Source organism: Semicossyphus pulcher, unplaced genomic scaffold (assembly GCF_022749685.1).
Source record: "Semicossyphus pulcher isolate SPU_LCO1_2020_fin unplaced genomic scaffold, fSemPul1.0.p SCAF_27, whole genome shotgun sequence".
NCBI lineage: Eukaryota > Metazoa > Chordata > Actinopteri > Labriformes > Labridae > Semicossyphus > Semicossyphus pulcher.
In genome coordinates, this window is record NW_027211701.1 from 5582856 (window position 1) to 5598420 (window position 15565).

Sequence of the window (15565 nt, forward strand, 5' to 3'; positions counted from 1 at the left end):
GAGATGTACTTTATTGCACAAACCTGTCATAAATTGCATGTTTCATATGAATGAATGTCACAGCATTAACCTGGGAACCCAACAAATCTGAGAGCTCATGTTTCTTTTGCTCTGACAGAGGAGTCTGCTCCTACTTCCATTCAGATTACAGATGCAGATTTCCATCCAGCCTGTTTCCGGTCAGGCCAGTCACAGCCTGAGATCTTAAATGGGGCAGTTTTTATACAATCCCTGGCAGAGGAATGATATTAATATGTTCTGTAAACAACCAAGGGCCTAATTCACTAAAGGATTGCACGACTTTTGCGCCCGCTAAACCTGTGCTAATGACACAAGAGGACTCCACCTTATTCTCCAGGCACACGCAGAGGGTTGAAAGCACCCCAAAGTGTGCTGCAGAGCAAACAGCGTCTCTGTGCTTCCGTGCTGTTTGTGTGTATTTAAAGTCAGTATGCAAACATTCGGGGCAAATTTGGCCCCTTTCTATGCAAATGAGCCTTGTGACAAAAAGCACCTAATTCACAAACCCCAGCGCTAACAGCACGGGGCAGTTAGAGTGAAAATATTACCGCCTGCAGAAAGATGGTGGTAACTGCGGCGCAGTATTATAAGGGCTGTTTATATAGGGCCGCTTTGAGTTTACACTGATCATGACGACAACTCAACTTTTTGTGTGATCAAAACATGTGTTTGTCTGTAAAAACAATCTGTTAAAAGTATATTGTCATTATTATTATGATCGGGAGACTTGTGAATCTGGGGCTGTGCGAGGCTCAACCCCAGCACACGGGCACACTTTGGCCACATGTGTGGAGACGGTCTGGAGCCGTTACGCAAGAAGGGGATTATCAAATAGACGCTCATTTAAAAAATGAAGCTGCTCCCTCCCCTCCCTGCTCATCATCGATCTGTGCATGGAGTAGAGATCCGTCAGTGTGCGCTCAACTATTGACTGAGAGCGCAGCACGGCACAGCAGAGAGAGGAGGTGCAGACAGCTTCTCTCCACAATCAGACACAAAACAACAGCAAACTGCACGGATCTGTGAAACTTTATGGGTGTGTTTGCGCTTGAATATCATTAGTGTAATTTGCCTTTAATCTGGCCTTGACGCAGAGCAGATAGCGGGTGCAAATGATGCACAATTTATGGAGCTATGGTGAGTGTTGGGTACTAAGTCAAGCCATGCCCAGTCCTGGAAACTGTCCGCCATCATCTGACAACAATTTAGCCTCTGTGGGCGACAGAAAATATTTTGGTGCTTCCAGTGTAGCCAGCAGATATTAGGGTACTGATAGCAGATATTGTGGCCAGACTTCCTCATCTGTGCACTATTTTTTTTACCGTCCAACTGTTACTTATGACGTGACAATTGCTTTGGAGTAGAGAGACTAGGTACAACTCCAACTAGATTGTTAACTGCATTCATATTAGCGCAACTGTTTAAAGAGATTAATAACAATATTGTATCTTAAGCATTCAGAGACACCCACCCCACGCTGTCAGTGCAAACACATTTTTAGGATAATAAGAGCAAAACATGTGTAAAATGCTCCAAGGCAGGAACAAGGATTGTTTGCCCTGCAGCGAAACAATCTTCACTGTCACACAGACGCTTTGTCGGACCAGTCCCTGATAATCATTATAGCATGAAACTGTTTCTGCATTGTTAATTGGATCAAATAAAATCCCCCATAACCAGAGCATCCTTATTTGGCGTCACACATTGTACTCTACTTTCTACAACTCTCCCAGGCATCTGCTGCTGAAAAGCACAGCATGATGCTCACACTTCGTCGCCTTCACAATGTTTCACTGTTACACTAGTGATGACCAACGCTCGCTCTGAGGAGATCAACGTTTCATCTTATCGCTGAATCCTTTTCTTCGTTTGTGTGTGTGTGCGTGTTTGTGGATGTGTGCGTACCTGTCTGATGGGCTCTGGGACCCGGTAGCGGCAGCAGGAGTGTGTGAGGCGCACTGCCGTGTCCACACTGATCTTGTGGCCGACAGACACATACACCGGCTTCGAGCTCTTGTCTGAGCTTCTCAGCGCCTGAACACAAAGAAACGTCTCAAGTAACTTTCCCATGCTCCTGTCTCTCTGCCTTTTTTCTGATCTTATACATTTTCGAAGACTTTAACTTTGCTTGATGGGTGTTTTTGAAGGCAGCATCAACAAAACAACACTTCTGTTATAAGTACTTCTCCTTGTGTGTGTGTGTGTGTGTGTGTGTTTAACGCACCTTTCCGAGCACTTTGCCCGAGGCGGCTGTGAGTGGGAAGCTGTCTCCTCCTTTCTGCAGAGCAGCAATCTGCGGAGGCAAAGAAACAAAAATCAAAGTCAAAAAAGATGTACAGCATGCCAATACAAATAGCAGAAAACTGAAAACCATTAACCTGCAGTGAAAGGCTTCACGCTCCCACAGTCTTATTCTTTAACCTCGGTGTGACTCCACTCTCATGTCTCCACATTTTTAGAGCTACGTTTTCCAGTGATGGCAAGCTAAGTTCTGTATTGATATAAGTAGTGTTATTCCAATAATTGCTGTCTCCATTTCATATGTTTTCGTTAAAATACGTGAGGAATTATTCTTACTGAAACCGAGAAAAAAATGAAAACATCATACACTGTTGTTACACGCCAAATGTTTTTGTTTTCTATCACCTTCTGTACTTGTGTAGAAAAGTAAATTCTAATCAGGATAAATATGATATTTATTCTAAGAGAAAATGTCCTGACATCCTCTACTTTAAAATACAGTCATTTTCAACTATGAATAAACCAGCAGTACCCTGAGGCAGAACAAAGTACCTCAAACTCAAAGACGATAAACAGTTGCTCATTCATGGGGGGGATTTTCACACTTTAGTTTCGTGCATGAAAATGTGTTTTTGTCACCTGACTGAGCTCAAAATATATTTTATGATCAACACAAGTGAATGTATTCCAAAAGCCCTGTGTATGACAATCTTTTTGTCTTTTCTAGCACAACTACAGAGCGTTTATAAGAACTGGATGTGGCCGACGTGCCAAAACATTGGCTTCCATTTGGAGCCTCGAGCTTGGCAGTTTAGCTGCATCATGTTGGTTTATTTGAGCCAGAAGTGACCATGTTTGGATGAGACGATTGAAAATGTGTTTTCTTTCAAAAATGAACAGTCAGATGTGTGCTTTGTACAACCAAAGGCTGAACAAGGTCTTTTTCAGGTTGCTCTGTTGGCAACATTTCAATCACAAGGTTGCCATGCCCTGAAGCAGTGCTTCTCAACTGGTCTCGCCTCGGGACCCACCACCACCTCCTTAATGACAAATTGCGACCCAGATTTTTCTACCACTCAAAGTTATTTCATGAAAAATGGTGCAGTTTGGACCTGAGACGGGACAAAACATCACAAAACACAACGGTATAATAGTCAGCCAAAATGACCAGCAGGTGGCAGTACATAAGAGGAAATATTCTCTCTACAAATCATTCAATTAGCAGCCTTTTTTCAGCAGAAATACTTTAATAAAGTGCAACATAAATGCAACTACTGTCTGGCTCATCAAGTTTCAAGAATGTAAATGTAACTGTAGCTAGTTAATACATGGAGTGTGAATAAACCCTACACTACACTACTGCTGCACGCACGTCGTACGAAACCAGTGTCCTTCAAAAAAAAAGTGCAGCAACATTTTGCCACAACTTTTTTTTTCAAGAGCACATCCGCCACCCACTGAAAACAGCTCTGCGACCCACCAGTTGAGAACCAGATAAAGCATATCCTACTTTATCTGCAATTGTATGTTAAATGGAGTCGCCCCCTGCTGGCCATTAAACAGATTACAGGTTAAACAGGTTTGACACTGACTTCACATTTCCGATCCCGAGGTTAGGTCCACTGTCCACTAATGCATTTATTAATATCCAACCCTAAACCGCAGGTTTGTATTAAACTCAGTAGATGGATAATCATCGGTTAGTCATGCATATTAAAAGAACCATTTCTCAGGGACTGTGTGAGGATAGTTTTCTGGTCCTATCTGGACATATTCTGCAGGATCCTCTCCTTACTGAACTCAACCATCTTTTCTTTACCTGAGCCTGTTTGCATTGCAGCTCATTCTTGTGTATGACAGCCGGGCTCTACAGGTTAAAGAAAGGCAGAGTGTCTGATGTGTGGATGCAGCATTTTTTTGGAATAATTTCCAGGTGCAGTCTGGTCACATTTTCTGATGCCTGTCACAAACTCTCGCCTTCATTCTGCTCTGCTTCTGTTGGACCTTCATCTTATTGTGTGCATGTCATTCAGTCCTAAAGACGGTGAGAGAAATGCTATCTATCAGATAATTATTTCAGGAACAGGTGAGGGGAAGCAGAATAATGGCCAAATCTAACCCTTCTGAAATGAGCAAAAATATGCAGAATCTAAGTATTGTCAAATACAAGGCCTTTCTCTCACCAGTTTCAAAGAGTGAATAATATTGAAAATGTCAGACCACTTACCAAACCAACAAAGTAACATCCATGTAACAGCACCATGTAATGTTTGTGGTCAAGGTTTTAATTAACGACAGAATGAAAAAGAGCATCTGCAATAAGTCAGGTTGCTTTTGTCAACCAAAGATCTTACATGAGGGAGGAACCACCACTGTCTACCAACACTGCTTAGAGTTCCTTAGACTGCAGCAAAAAGATACGTCTTTATCTTAATCTACATCTAAATAGCTTTACATCAGGTCCTTAAGTTTTTGGATGATGATGTACATCTCGTAGATTGCATGTGATTCTTATTCCTAAAGGTGAGTTTCTTTTTTTTTAAGATTATTTTTTTGGCTATTTTTGCCAAGAGAGACAGGAAATATTAGGACAAGAGAGTGGGGAATGACATGCAGCAAAGGGCCGAGGGCGGGAGTCAAGACGGCGTCTGCTGCGTCGAGGTCGTAGCCTCTGTAAATGGGGCACCTGCTCTACCCAGTGAGCTAAACCAACGCCCCCGTATGGAGAGTCTGATGTTTCCTGGGTTAAAGAAGATGTTGAGAAAACACTGTATGATTTTGTGAGCATTACTGTGAACAAGCTCTATTCTTAGCAGCCACTGAGATGCTATCAAGCCAATTAACTCATAGGCCTTAAAAAAAAAACAAAGAATGAAACACTTGGTCCTTTCAGGGTTTATAACAAACCATAACTAACCATTTTTACATCAGAGTCCATCATGGCTTCCTGTTAGTCAAGTATCAAATCAGTCGTACAAAGAACAAAAAAAATCACACTTGTTGGAGTGCTGCACAACTACCCGAAGCAGTGCTGCTGTCCTGATCCTCCAATGGAAATTCAGGATCAAGCAGATGTGCCCATGGCTAAAGCAAGCAATGACCAACAAGGACTTACATACAGAGATGCTTTTACATTGCAGCACAACCAGATGAGATGCATTTAAATATGGAATGTATTCATTATGGCTTATTCTTGAAAGAAATGAGCAATAAACTCATTTGGTCCCTAGAATGAAACAAATCACCAAGGTCAAAACCTAGTATGTGGCTGACCGCATCAGGTCAATGTGCGCTTTTGTGGGCAATGTGTTACAAGGACTGTCCTTATGAGGCAGATGACGATGTGTTTGAAAGCAGGTGCACGCTGCGGACGTAGGTGAGGACAGCGGACGAGCAGTGGACGAGCAGCCCCGCCTACGCCCCGAACAAAGTATCCAGAGCTGTATAGACAGAGATTCACGTCAGTGGAGGTCCAATATGCTCAATGATCTGCCATTGTGATGTTGCAACTCTCTACGGCTTTGAAAGTACCGTCGCTCACTCAGTCACTCAGTCACCCAGTCAGTCAGATACAGACCCATGTGTAGGGTTACCCCTGGCGGTCAGCCAAAAAGAATAAAGATTGAAACAGACAGTGTAATATATTTACCACAGACAGTAACCACTTTCTTTGGTATATTTATCATTTGTGCTCAGATCTTCATCTGAACTGTCCGAATGGTCATCATCTGGTATACCATCCAGAGGTTACTGGTGCTCTGTTATTCCAGACAGCAAGTCACTCAATTCACCAGTATTAAATCGCTCCCTTCTGATCCCTGCATTCTCACTTTTTAAACCAGTTCTTAAGGTTCTTCCACAGAGTCTATAAAGGCAGACATAACATTTATGTCACAAAAATGTAAATATGAGAAATGTGAAATACTGCAAACAATGAAGATATCTCACCTGAAGTTGTTTTACTGTTCTTGTAACATTTTCATTTGCGTTGAATTCACTGCAAATTGCAGCCCAACCACTCTTTTTCTTTGCTCAGTTGTAGTAGTTTGACTTTTACTTCAGTTACTGGATTGTTCAGTTTTTTCAGACTCACTAAAGTTTTTTGAACAAATTATCGTTGCCTCTGTCGTTATTTTATCTCAAGGTTCACACCAGTCATGGTGTTTTTCGAATCCATTCCAGGTTTTTATGAGCATCATTAGACCAACAGCATGTGCTCATATTTAACCTAATGAGGCTTGTTCTCATTTAGGCTTACCTACCTTACTCCAGGAATCCATAGTCTCCGACTAACTAAGCTAAACTTAGGCCATGTTCATTAAAGCCACTTCAATTTCCTGGTTTAACTTGTACACACTGAGGCCTACTCCTGGCTTAATCAAAGTCTGTGAAACCGGCCCTTGGTATGGTTGATTCGTGGATGACGATGTTAAGCTAACTGATAGAACTTTTTTTTTTCTAAAGCATCTAAAGTTTGTTTTGGTCTCACAGTTGAAGAGACAGAGCAAAGTCAGACGTGGTGACGTGGGCTGCTGTTGACAGGTGTGCTGTGGGTTCCAGGCCAGAGCGATGATGGGAGCTTAGCCTCCGTGATGGATGGGGTGTCTGCTCTACTATGACTGATTACAGCAAGCAGCCAGCGGGGAGACAGGAGGGGCCGCACAGGGCCTCCGATCCCGACTGGGATGAGGCCAATAGAGTGTGTGTGTGTGTGTGTGTGTGTGAGAGAGAGAGAGAGAGAGAGAGAGAGAGAGAGAGAGAGAGGTTTGGCTCCTGTGAAGCAGGGAGCAGGACTGAAGCCAGAACAGCAGAAGTCAGAAAAACAGAGCAAGTCATCAATAACACACTAGTTTTAGTTAAGCCCGGCTGTAAGGGAAAGACAAAAAGACACAGAGGGAAAAAAAAGAGATGAGATGGGAGAAAAAGAAAGTGAAAGGGGAAAAGTGAGAAAAGAGAGAGAATGAGAGGAGGTACAGAATAAAAGAGGACGGAGTAATTGAAGGACGATCAGCAGCAAAGAGCTCCAGCAAGTGTATCATTTTCCCAAAGTGCATCAAGGACAAAGAGGAAGAAAAGAAACACTTTTTCTCCTCTTTCATCCGTTTTGTTTTGTCTCAGACTTGGCGAAGATAAAAACCCACAGCACTCACCTGCCTTTATTCTAGTACACACACATTACATTTACATCTCCTGAGCATTCGGCTGCAAGTAACTTAGAGCAACTGAGCAGGTAGAAAGGAACTGGTTGGTTCAAGGACACTTCAAAAAGGATGCATTCGTCCTTTTTAATGGACACACTGGCTGTTGAGAACTTATCTGTTCCAAAATGTACTCCTAAAGGAGAAAAAAAGACGTTTTACCAAAATGATGGATATGAGATAACCATGCACGCATGTTCCCAATGCTTAAATGTTCCTTTTCGTATTCTTCCCTTTTAGTCAACTTTGTGGAAAAGTACAGGTAGGACATTTTTTTATTACAGAGATGATGCATTACAAGCAACCGCAGTGTAATGAAATACTGAAATGGTATACACCTTCTGTCCCTGAGGTGGGCAGGGTCTCTTTGGCCCCTAAAGAAATGTTAAAAAATTATAACACTAATGACAATAAAACCATTTTAAGGAAAGAAATGTGTTTATACTATCAATGTATAGTTTTATTTAGAATTTCCTTTAAATTTCAAGTTATTTTCTGGTTGGAGAGAAACTGAGGCTGCACTGACAGTTCAGCACCAACAGGGAGAGGAGACTGCAGATGCCAGATCTTGCGAGTGTGTGCTGCTAAGACGAGTGTCATAAAATGTTACATTTCCCTGATTGTATAATGACCTGTCTGAACATCTCTGATTCAGTGCATGGATCAATGTGTTGTTAGCCTAGCTTAGCATAAAATACATAAGCAAGGAGAAGGAGTGAGACTGGCTTAACTGAAAGTTCAAAATAGCCATGCATTCAACACAAAGACATGATCTTGGTATTATTTCACAGCAGAAAGCAAATAAGCATAACACAAGCACAAAGGCTTTGACTTTTGATGATGTACAGGGACATTTGTACCACATGTGGTTACGTCACTGTGATGACATGACTTAAAGGTATAACGTAATAAAAAGTGTGTTGGTGAGTGTATGTGCAGACCCTTGTGAGACCCTTCCCTCTGCATCTATTCTGTTGTTTTGTTTTGCACGGGACGTTTTCAGGAGGGGCGCTGTTGTGGTTCCCTGAGCCAATCACAGCGTATAGGTGAGCGTGGGAGTGGTTCAAATTAGCAACTGGGCCCCATTTAGACCGGTGAACATGGCGAAAGAGCGATGCAGAGATGGCCTTCTTTTCTTTGGGACAGGTAGGTCCCTCAAACTGGGTAGGACAAGCATGCTAGCACAAAGCTAACCGGCAGTTGGCATGCTAGCGCAAAGGTCACCGTGATGCTGTAGTTGTTAGCTCGGCAGGGTGGGCGTGTTCTCGCTCGAGAGAGTGAGAGTGAGCTTCTGGTGACGAAGAGCCGAACAAAGAGAAAAATCCTACTTATTATACATTTAAGTCACCTGTCCGCTAACCACTAACCCCTAGTGGCTCTTGCTCCAAACTTAACGTACAGACATGACAGTGATATAAATCATCTTAAATGCTAAACCTTTTTAAAGACCAGCTCATGTTTTCAGACATAAAAAAATGCTCTGCTTGAAATATTAAACTTTGTCTGACATGTTTTTTCTGCAAAATACGTTGAATTGCCTTGTAAAAATCCTCCCAAGGCATCTCCTCCTTCTTCCTCATTAAAAATTCCAGAATCTGCATCGTCCCCGCCCACTATGCAAATTTTCAACCGCCCGCTCCGTCGCGAAAACAAAACGCGTCTCTGCCATCGTTTAGTGGCAACTTGTTGAAACTTAGCTAGCTTGAAATGTAATAATTAGTAGTAGTAACGTTAACGTTAGTGGTCAGTAGTTAGTTTGCAAAAATTATAATGACGGTCAAGCTGGCTCGCGCAATGCCAAAGCGTCACCCTGTCTATTAAAGGGATTGGCTCCATAGGTTGTGTCTCAAACCTGCCAATCTGAAAACATGTTGTTCAGCCTGTCCTTGGTACACTGCAGTTTAAAAGCAGACAGGCCCAGCCATGGAGATGACTGCTGATGTTGTCCCTGATATGTCTTGTAGCACATGAAGAACACCACATGGAGATGTTTTCAAGGTTAAACACTTGGATTTTCACTGGAGGGGGGCTTTAATAGAGTCCCGAATGCTAAATATAAGCCTTACTAATTTGTTACAATAAACAAGTTTTCCAGTTTATCATTTCATATACAAATAAATCTCACTAACTGTCACAAATGTGTGTATGTACTGGTGCTACACCTGCACACAGTACTTTAGCTGCTGAGTTTGATATTTTGTAGCATTAACACCTTTGAGGATCTGTGCACCTGTGTCTCATAAAGGCATTCACACCTTTACTCTGGAGGCTTGAACATTTCATTACATCGTCTGAGAGAAAGTTCTCTCTGTAACCTTCAGAGACTCGTCTCAGACTGCATATTGGTTTTTGAAAACTCTCACTGCGTTTTTAGAAACTCTGTCTGACATCTAATTGAGTATGGCAGCGTACCGCTCGTCAATGGTACGTGCTGGTGTGCATGTGGATCCAGTAATGGCTAATCTTGTTTCTTTATATCAAATTTGCTGATATTTGGTAGGGAGCCTAATATGGCTTGTGTTTCACAGATTACGTCACAGCTAATTTCGCTCAAACGGCAAAGCTCTTGTCAACTTGAGACGTCGCAACTCTGTGCAAGCCTGTAGACAAATTAGTCAGAGCACCAGAGAGCGTCAATTACATCGATATGGACGGGAGTTCTAAAATTTCATGCACATTAACGAATGCAAAGATAGCTTGAATCCAGAGATGCATCATGGGCGTGTAATGCCGACACCATTAGCATGTGGGCACAGAGATAGTATCAGCTGATATGTGACTGCATCCTCAGATGTGACCATGTTCTGTGAAAACAAAGAGATCAGATTCCTCCCACAGCAGAGACGAACCCATATCTTCTGATGCCAAATCAATTAACATTAATTGAGGGAGACGGATACACTCCTACAGAGAATTGAATTAGCATGTTACACTACTACATGGGGACCGTTGGGGATATAAGCAGAGAGTCTTTTGCCTGCTAATTGAGTTAGCAGGAGATCAGATGATTGCTGAAACCATCCATACTTCCCTTTGAAACGTCTTTGTGGCACTGTTCATTAAATGAGATGCCCATCACTACTCTCCTACTGATTGACGAGATGTGCATAATAACTTTTTGTCAGGTTAAGAACTTGAGGTCAGTCATCATCACAATCACCTTAAAAGAAAAAAAGAGGATTCAAGAGGGTCCTTTTCAGAGCTTCTCTAATCGTTCTTTTGTTGTTTTGCTCAGTGTAAATCCTATTTTCAACCATTTTCCAGAGGGACAACCAGTGCTTTAAAGGGGAATTACGCTTTTTTTGGCTGACCGCTAGGGTCAGCCCTACACATGGGTCTGTGAGTGAGTGAGTGAGTGAGTGAGTGAGTGAGCGAGCAAGCGAGCGAGGGAGTGAGTGAGTGAGTGAGTGAGTCAGAGCACCTGAAGCTCCAGAGCACGCCGGTCCGACGACCTCCGCATGCCTCACAGCGCGGTTGACTCTCTCCTCCATCAGAGTAGGTCTAACTTTGCTTTACTGTATATTGGAGTTGATGTGGTAGTATTAAGGGTATTAGGGGTTAGAGTAGAAGTAGCTAGAGTAGAGTAGAAGCTCCTCCCAATATCTCAGCTGCTGCTCCGTGCTCCCTTTACAGGTTTCATTTTCAGTCCATCTTTCCATCATATTCATCCTTGTATTAATCGTTTTCATGCTCATCACCGTATTCATTTCTCTCATGTATATTTAGTAGTTTGGTCAATAAATTCTTCATTTATAAAGATCTGCATTACGTGTTTTGTATGTGTGAAGTACTCAGCCTCTGTACACCGTGAAACAAACTCAATTCTAGACTGTAGCAACCTTCAGATTATGTGATTGAATTAAAATAATTAGGTAACTAATTATAAGTTTTCCCTGTTCTATCAAAATAGGGTGGTGCCCCGATAAATACCAACAATAGGTTAAATCTTTTAGTTAAAGTTCAACTTTAATTTCCAGTAGTCAAATTAGAGTGCAGGCAATCTACGACCGAATTACGCTACAGTTATTTATTTATATTTACTAACATATATTCTTATGGCCCGCGGGAGACTTATGACTAGGTTTTTATTTCAAAGAAAATTAAGCAGGAACCGTCATAAGGAGCCTGTCAAATAAAGTTAAAAAAAATAACAACAACAATGGCCGGAAAACACTTCAAAATAAAAGCATTGTGTACAAGCGAGGTGAGTCAGACTTTCAGATCAGGCTTTTACTTTGAAAAAGCGTACCAGAAGTGTTGACCTACTTGACTCGCCTAAAAATAGGGGAGCCTCCTATTCTCTATATTTTCAGCGGATGAGTCTCGCAAGATACGTGCGTGTCACGCCAGCAGCGGGAAGACTCTCATCTGTTTTCATGCATTTAAATTGAATATAAACTCGTCCCGCAGCCGACACGCACACGCCACACTTCCAGTGTTGCCCACAAAAGCGCACATTGACCTGAACCGGTCTGCCACAAAATAGGTTTTGACATAGTCTTGTTTAAATTTCTCCAGGAGGTCGCTTAAGCCTGCAGTCACAAAATGAGCTGTAATGGCTGCCACGTTATTCTTCAGAGCAAATTGCTGATCAATGTGTGTCCACTTAAAGGAGCAATTCACCCCTGGAAAAAGCCACTGTGAGTCAAAGCTGGTGTTCTCTGTAATCGATAGAAGCAATAATATTTAAAATTGGTGCCATAACTGTGGAGAAAGTTGTACAAACAGCTTGTGGTTTCACCCATTCTACATTCCTACAACACCCAGTGTGCATTGAGCCCCTCCCTCTGAAAGGAACGGCCCAGCGAGAGTTGCTGGTCTACTGCTGCCTGTTGTTGTGTGACTGGTGTTTTTAAATTTAGCTGGGATCCAACTCAACATGACAACATAAAAATAACTGATCACGGCAGCTGTAGACGAGTATCTTCTGTATACTGCTTGGTAAAATTGTTTTGTCAATGGAGATGGCTTTAAAAAAAAAAGGCATGATAAGCTATTTCTGGTTTAAAAGGGATTCCTACTGTAATGCTGTCAGACACTTTGAATAACATTTTGAGCCTTTTTGATCAGAAGCCAGTTTGCCCTGAAAGATAACGTTAAAGCCATTCCATATATTTTGTACCTGCTGGTTATTTAGATCCTAAAACATGTAAAAAAAATAAATAGAGCCAAGGTAGTCCACTTTTACAACATTGTGTATGCATCGACAGTTAACACAAATCCTTCGCAGAAATTCTGACAATTACAACTTCAGACTCTCATAGTTCAAAGAGACAGCAACATAATTTCCTAATTTCTTGCAAATTCTCTAAATTCTCTACACCTGCTCGACTCTGGCCAGACGCCTGTTCATCAGGCAGATTTGACTTTGACATGCTTTTATTCTTTCCTCAACAGGTCACTGAGGCTCCAAAACAAATTGTACATTTGCATATTAATGAAATCTAGCTTTTGCAGTCTATACTTTAACCAAGAGGTTTTTTTCCAGCTTGATTTGTATTCAGAAAGTCACATTAGCATTAGTTACACAAGGAGGCCTTGGCTTGCAATAAAAGTCACACTGTCAAAACAGCACACACTCACATGCACACACAAGTAGATGCGTAAGTGTGAGTTCACATGCACACACACACACCTAGAAGTAATTGAGGATTCTGCCCTTTGCTTGTTCCCTCTCTGACATTTCTTTCGTTCTTTTAGAAAGCAGAGAGCAATAAACACACAACAGAAAAGGTGATTACACTTTGATAACTTCACTTAAATAATTCATCAATGACTCTTGTCGAGGTCAGCAGCTCTTTAACAGAAACTGCTTTTGAACACAGCAACAAAAAAAAACTGTATATGATATGACGCAGCACATTAACGTTTCAGCACCTTTATACGCCGATGTGTTCTGTAGGAACATGGCAGAGCTCGAAGGATGTGCAACTTGTGGAAGACAAGTGTGGGAAACTTTGGGTTCAAGTTGGGTAAAAAACATGTCTGAAATTTTAGAGTCTCACCTGTGACTGGTGCTCTTCACTCTTGTTAATACCCTGCACCTGCAGCAGGTTCTTGGCCACGCCCACACACGGCAGCCCTGACAGCACTCCAAGATGACACGCCAGGCCGAACTCTGCAGGGTCCCAACAGTAAGAATGTCAAATCCAGAGTGAAATAAAGCTTACAGAAACTACAGGGCAACAATAGTTTTGACTTCACGTGTGCTGTGGTCAATAGCCTACATATTTTTTGATTGCTCACTGACAGCCAACAGCACCGAGGACAATGATGAGCCATTTTTTAATAGGAGAGATGAGAGCTTGGAAAATGTATCCAAGTGACCTAAAAAGGTACCTAGACTCACCTTCAAGATCAGTGCATCTAAGTAAAGCGCTCTTTAACTCTTTTTCAAGATGAAAAGACAAAAACATCAGAAATGTACAATAACTTCAGTTTCACTGAGTGTCGGAGCATCCTTCAAAACGTTCACTCGTGGTTTCATGGCTTGTTTCCAGAAATTAACATAAAAGACCACTGGCTATCTTTGGCACATTGACTGTACACGGTCCAGCTGTTCACGAGGTTTCATCTTGTTGTGTGAAGTCTATCACTTAAAGAGCAACTTGCAGGTTAAACTTTTTACTACATTAATACTCAGTCTTGGCTGTGGAAAAGGTTAATCCTTGATGTCATTTTATTTACAATGTCATAATGTACCAATTTCATTTAGCAGACGCTTTTGTCCAAAGCGACGTACATCTGAGAGTCAATACAACACAAGCAATGATTAAGACAGGAGGGAACAAAGTCATTAAGTGCCAACAAAAAGGAAGGAAAAAGTGGCTGTTTTCAGTAAAGTTGCTAAAGCAGCTTTTTTTTCCAACGTCGCGTCATATTACGTAACAAGAGGGACTCGCTGCGTCCGACTCTGCATTAGCTCAGCGTGCAGAAGTAGGTGGTAGTGAGTCTGAGTGGTCGTATCATATTGTGTAGGTATTATTTCGGTAGTCTAACATTGCATTTCACCGGTTTATATGATGGTTAATTTTTGGGTTTGTGCCGGTTGCACAATTACTAGCTAGCCAACCGTTCTCCTGACAGGAAGAGGAACGCAGTGTTCCGCCCATTAGTAACTGTAATGGGTAGTATTAACGCTCCCACTTGCTACTACTTTACAATGTTGTGATGTGAGCACAGTGTGAGATATCGTTAGCTAACGCCGGTCACTCATCACGACACCTGACCAGTTCTCCAGTGGTTCTCGCTGCACTACAGCTCCATGTCTCTCCTGTGGCTATATTACTCCTGGGCATGTTCCTGGTCTCTCTGACACCTAACAGGCTCATACTTATAAGCCTGTGGTCCGTTGTGTGCATATGATTTAACTATTTCTTCTTCTTCAATTACAAAACTGGCAGTTAGATGTAATGTTAAACCTGTCATTAATCGGCAGGACTCCATTATGTTACGTTTGTTTTGATGCGGAAATATAAGACAACGTACAAAAGTGGCTCCAGAAGCCCCTGTAGTTTATTAATTAATATATTTAATTGAAAATATCATTAGCAGGGTGCTGGTTTAGCTCAGTTGGTAGAGCAGGCGCCCCATGTACAGAGGCTACAGTGCTCGTTGCACTGATCGCAGGCTCGACTCCTGATCTGCCGATCCATTTGGTGCATGTCATCCTCCACTCTCTACTCCCTACATTTCCTGTCTCACTTCATCTGTCTTATCTAATAAAGGCAGAAAGCCAGAAAAATAATAAATGAAAAGCAAAAAATAATCACTAAATAATTTTCCTCCACATTGATTCACTGGGGTCTCCAACCTGCACATTGCTCTTTCACAGTTTCTGCACCATTTATTCCAAAACAATTCCTGGCTCTGTGTGTCAGCAGTCTTACCTCTGTAGTGGAAGAGACCATTCCCATCCACAAACACCACCTGTTGAAGGTGAACAAAACATACACAACATGGATTAATTTAACTACCGTACAAAATAAAGCTTAAGCTGTTAACTGTTCATGTTTCAAACGTCATAAATATGCTTTTAAAGACCTGTGAGTTCAGCATTTTGTCACATAAACACATTTCATTGTCAGAACAGCACAGGTGTGATG

General features: G+C 41.9%; 1 protein-coding gene across 2 annotated transcripts in view; it reads right to left on the reverse strand.

The window, feature by feature from the left end:
• LOC138604980 (endonuclease V-like) overlaps window positions 1–15565 on the reverse strand; it is a 98793-nt gene that overhangs the window by 71416 nt on the left and 11812 nt on the right. For both annotated transcript variants that reach the window (XM_069677033.1, XM_069677032.1), the window contains exons 4-7: window positions 15350–15389; window positions 13466–13578; window positions 2246–2314; window positions 1927–2055 (exon numbers count right to left, since the gene is read on the reverse strand). In XM_069677033.1, coding sequence (XP_069533134.1) covers window positions 1927–2055; window positions 2246–2314; window positions 13466–13578; window positions 15350–15389 — 351 coding nt within the window. The remainder of the gene's footprint in view (window positions 1–1926; window positions 2056–2245; window positions 2315–13465; window positions 13579–15349; window positions 15390–15565) is intronic.